Below are 5,128 nucleotides of genomic sequence, written 5' to 3'. Positions count from 1 at the left end.
CACCGCTTTTCTCTATTTTAACACACATAGACGCCAGTTGGACTACTCGGTGTTTTTACGACTCTGCGCAAGTCAAGCGAATTACGCTGCCGCAGCATGTTTATCGCGCATTTTCAAAGTTAATTTGAACATTTTGAACCCAAAATTTTAGGTGGCCACCAGTTAAAGGATTACCTATGGGTCGTGAGATGTTTATAAAACTCTGATTTGGGTCGCGCTAACATAACTTTGGGAACCAATGGTTTAAACGAACTTGTTAAGTTTTGTTTGTGTTTTCCTATTGTGGGAAGGTGTAAAACAGCTTCTATTTACCTTACCAAACATTTTGTTAAAACAATGTATAAATTTAGCCGCATTAAATGACTAAAATGTCGCAAATCAACCGCTTCTAATTCTAATTTTCGACTTTTGATGACACAGAAAACAAATAACACATGTTTACATTTTTCAACCTTTAAATTTGTTTTTAGACCCAAGTTTTTCTGTAATTTACCGAAAAACAGACATTCTCCCTATACCTACTGTGTTATTTTGGACCCAAATTGCCGTTTAATTTTTGTTTTACGTAACAATGGGTTGGACTACTCGGTATTTCTATGGCTCTGGTTACAGGCAGGCGCGGTAACCACTACGCCACGGCGCCTATAGCTGGTGGCCAGGACAAATGTATATTTTGAAGCTTTTTAAGGTCTCACCGATACCCACTGTGCAGTTGTCTTGCGAAAAGACAGGCATTTGTTTTAAAAAAAGTATACAAACAAGCTTTGTCACGCCTATTTTGCGAAATGTATTAATGACTTTATCACGTCAGCGACGTAAAAAATTACCTTTGTTCAATTCATAACAGCTCGTCCCATTAAAATCGGTGATACATCACTTTTCACGACAGTGCATACTGTATATCAACTCAGATATTTTTGTATACTTAAACAATCTAAAATCAACAACTAACAAATCTCACTTTAGTTACAGGGATAATGTTTAACACTGGAGTTGGACAACATATTTTGAAAAATCCACTAATAATAAATGGTATGGTTGAGAAGGCTGCATTGAAAGCAACGGACACTGTTTTAGAAATTGGTCCTGGAACTGGTAACATGACAGTTAAGATGCTTGAGAAGGTAGGCTATGCTTTGAGATTTTGCCAAGTGTTAATGTTTTAAAAGACCTTTTTGTGTAAGGAAAACATGTTTGTCTTTCGCATGTTTATGTTTTTTCATACCAATCGTATAATTATTACAATGATACAATAACAATAAGTTTAGGTTATGACTCACTTCCACATAAAAAAAGATATTTTTTATTGTTTCGCACAAAAAATATTGTATATATATATATATATCCATATCTGTACAACTAATTTCCCATTCAAGTAAGTTTGAATTTAATACAAATGTTCCAATAAACTGACAGAAGTTTTTTTTTTAATAGGTAAACAAAGTCATCGCTTGTGAAATTGATCCACGTATGTCTGCTGAACTTCAAAAACGTGTCTGTGGGACCCCACTTCAAAAAAAGTTGCATTTGATGGTTGGAGATGTTTTAAAACTCGAATCTTTACCATTTTTCAACGTTTGTGTGGCCAATCTTCCTTACCAGATATCCTCACCTATCGTATTCAAATTACTTTTACATCGACCCTTATTCAGATGTGCTGTGTTAATGTTTCAGGTGAACTTGTGCTGTAATCGAGTGGTTTTGTAGTTTTGTCGTTTTTTTTATTTTCTATCCTATTTTTTGTGGGCGATATATATTTATATTAAGTTAGGTTTCGGCCCTTGGCTCTGTATTTGTTCATTAAACTTCCTGGTAAAGTAACTAACTAATGTGACTAAAGTGTTTAGCCAGTATTTATTATGAAAGCTTTTCTGTAAACATTTGATTTCACCGTTAGTATGTGTAATGGAAGCTGTAACTGTAATAATGTAATGTAATCCACCTGTTTGTCACCAATTAGCTACATACTATATTTGCTTTCCTCCGTGTATATATTTCCTATAACATGTTTCCTGTTTTTGTACAATTTATTTGAACAACCTTTTGTAACATTTTGCTGCTGCGTGCAATTAATTATTTTCGTAAACATTTGCAGAGAGAATTCGCTCAACGTTTGGTTGCAAAACCAGGTGAAAAATTATATTGTCGGCTGTCAATCAACACACAACTGCTTGCAAGAGTGGATCTCTTAATGAAGGTAGCAAACTAGCAATATCATAAAAATTATAACATTAATATGCAAAAAAAATGTTTATAATTACTTTTTTTTATGTATAACTTATGACAATACTTATTAACAACTGACGTTTTGCTGCCAATGGGTTTCTCTCTGTTGGTTTAGTTAAATTAATTCATTATTGTCCTAAAACATGATAAAAAAGCATTATACCTCAGTACTGATAATAAATCATTATCATTCAAAACTTCATTTGTTTTTTTCTTTTTACCTAAGGGTCCTAACACCTACAAAGTTCCATACCTGGTAACTTATAAGCCAGCATGGAGTGTTTGAAACAGAACCTCCCTGTTATAATAACAACTATTATTTTAATATTTTCCCGCCATGTGAGGATAAATATGTTTACAATTATTTATTCATTCTTAAATTCAGGTGGGAAAGAATAACTTCAAACCACCGCCTAAAGTAGAATCGAGTGTTGTTAGAATCGAACCCAGGAATCCACCACCACCAATTAATTTCACGGTAAATTCTATTTCTTATGTAAGCATCTTTTAAGCATAAATTTAAAGCTTTTATGAAAGAGTATATATATATATATATATATATATATATGTATAATTTAAATCGAATTATTGGCTGACTGTAAGGCTATATGGTAATTATAAAGTTCAAAATTTTTAATTTTTGAATCAAATTAGTAAAGGTGACCCGCATACTGATTATACCTGTAAAAAATACAAATAAAGCTGGTATAAGTATGGTTGCTCGTTTTTTCCTGAATATTATATCATTGTTTGTGGACACTGGTGTAAGCTTGTTTATGCTGATTTATATTGTTATTAAATATGTTTGTTTGTATTGCAACTTTTGCAAAAAAATAAATAGCCTACCAACATAAAGCAAACTTTAACAACAAGTCTTACATGCTGTGGTGCTTTAAGAAAAAATGGGAAGGCCAAATCATTTTTCATCTCTTTTACACCATAACCGAAACGTTCTAGATAGATTAGCTCTAGTGCTTTAGGTTAGATTAATGTTATTACCCCGTAAATGGAATGGTCAGTGAGCCAAGTGTGCTTTATGTCACTGATCCACACACAAACCAATATGTAAAAACAAGTTATTGCTGTTTTAAACTGTGCTGCACTGTCTGTGCAGAATTGACTATCATTTATAATTGTCAGAATATTAGAATAACAAGATTTATGTTGTAGCGGAAATGGGATACATTTTTCGCTGCTAATTCGTACCCTGCTAGTTGTAGACCAAAACGTGGTTTAAATATTTCTAAAAGGGGTAATAACCCCTGAAAAATTCTGGCTGTGTCACAGGTTATATGTTGGTTATGTATTTAGTGTATAAGAACATTAATAATTGTTTGTTTAATATAGGAATGGGACGGACTTGTAAGAATTGCTTTTCTGCGTAAAAACAAAACTTTATCTGGTCTTTTCAGGTATGATGTGCTTTATTATTGTGAAACATTTATTTTTTTTTATTTTACATGTTCAATAAAAGCTTTTTTATCGTGCTATTAGTATTTATTTTATCTGAAATGTTGGAACATTTTGTTGTTCAATTTTTCCAGAACATCTTCTGTGTTGGAAATGCTTGAGAAAAATTATCGGATACATTGTTCACTTAATAATGAGGTATGTGAAGAAAACTTTTCAACTTTAAAGTTATTATAATGAGATGATCAGATTACATGGAAAGAAAACCTTCAGTTCTATTCTGTATTTGTGAGGTTCGTGACCGTGAGGACCTGGGATTTAGGCCAGGCCCATTACCCCAATAAAAAAAACAAAAAAAAACCTTGAGTTATAACACTCTTCAGCTCTGGGTGGTACTAAAAATTTAATTAATAGCTATAACATAATTGCAGCTGTATAGTAAAGTAAATCCACAGAAGCAAATGCAGTGCGCACTTGATTTAGAGAAGTTTGACTTGCATGTCAGAGTTAACATGCAGAACAATATAGTTTAAAAAAATAACATTGGTAGAATCATTCCCAAGTCCTAACAATATTTCTTTAATTTTAAATGGTCTGTTATTATACAGACTGTACCAGATGACTTGTGCATGAAAACAAAAGTTTGTTCAATATTGGAAGAAAATAATTTTGATTCAATGCGAGCTCGTACAATGGATATTGATGACTTTTTAAGGTGATTTAATTTTTACATAAAATTGGCTATAAAGTGCTGTATAGTACTGTGGGGTAAGATGGGACACCTTTAGTACATAATATTCAAATATTTTTTTAAGGATATAGTTTTATAATTCTTTACATTATTTCTGTTTAATACCAAATGGGAGGAGAAAATAGAACGAAATGATGTCCCATCTTCCCCCAGCTTAATATATATATTGTTGCTGGTTTTGTGCTAAAAGTTAGCATTATAGGCCTGTAATATTAGTTTATAAATGTATGGCATTTGACATTTACAAAAATATATATGTGACATAAAAATGCAGGACATTAAATACTGCAAACACCAAGGCTATAGCAACTGTCCTTGTTTCACTCATTCAATCTAAAACAGCTACTGTGGGAAAGTTTTTTTATTATTTTAACTTGACTAAGCCCCATTAAGGTTGTCTTCATAGGGTTACAACTTTTTGTCCAAACTTTATACCATATTAAAAAAACCTAAGATTGATGTTAAAACCTTGATACTAATAATAAATTTCTTAAAACTGTTTTTGACCTTCAACAATACCAAAGTTGTCATCCACGACCTTTGCGATTGGTGCAAGGCAGTTGGTGGTGCATGAAGCATTGCTTACAACTTTCATGGAGTTGCAATACTTCTCTTCATTGACTCCCATTACAAACATTGGGGCATCCGCAGATGGTGCGGAAATCACGACATGCTTCGCTCCGCCGGTCAAATGGGCAGAGGCTTTCTCGATGGTTGTGAAACTCCGGTCGATTTACGACG

General features: G+C 32.8%; 1 protein-coding gene across 1 annotated transcript in view; it reads left to right on the top strand.

The window, feature by feature from the left end:
* The window catches only part of LOC104266212 (probable dimethyladenosine transferase), a 9,303-nt gene that overhangs the window by 899 nt on the left and 3,276 nt on the right, over window positions 1-5,128 (top strand). Inside the window, exons 2-9 of the mRNA XM_009861878.3 lie at window positions 967-1,124; window positions 1,435-1,674; window positions 2,096-2,197; window positions 2,612-2,704; window positions 3,574-3,638; window positions 3,771-3,834; window positions 4,245-4,351; window positions 4,781-4,783. Of these exons, the coding sequence (XP_009860180.2) occupies window positions 967-1,124; window positions 1,435-1,674; window positions 2,096-2,197; window positions 2,612-2,704; window positions 3,574-3,638; window positions 3,771-3,834; window positions 4,245-4,351; window positions 4,781-4,783 (832 nt within the window). The remainder of the gene's footprint in view (window positions 1-966; window positions 1,125-1,434; window positions 1,675-2,095; window positions 2,198-2,611; window positions 2,705-3,573; window positions 3,639-3,770; window positions 3,835-4,244; window positions 4,352-4,780; window positions 4,784-5,128) is intronic.

This window comes from Ciona intestinalis, chromosome 11 (genome assembly GCF_000224145.3).
Source record: "Ciona intestinalis chromosome 11, KH, whole genome shotgun sequence".
NCBI classification, from domain to species: domain Eukaryota; kingdom Metazoa; phylum Chordata; class Ascidiacea; order Phlebobranchia; family Cionidae; genus Ciona; species Ciona intestinalis.
This window is presented reverse-complemented; position numbering and strand designations above follow the sequence as displayed.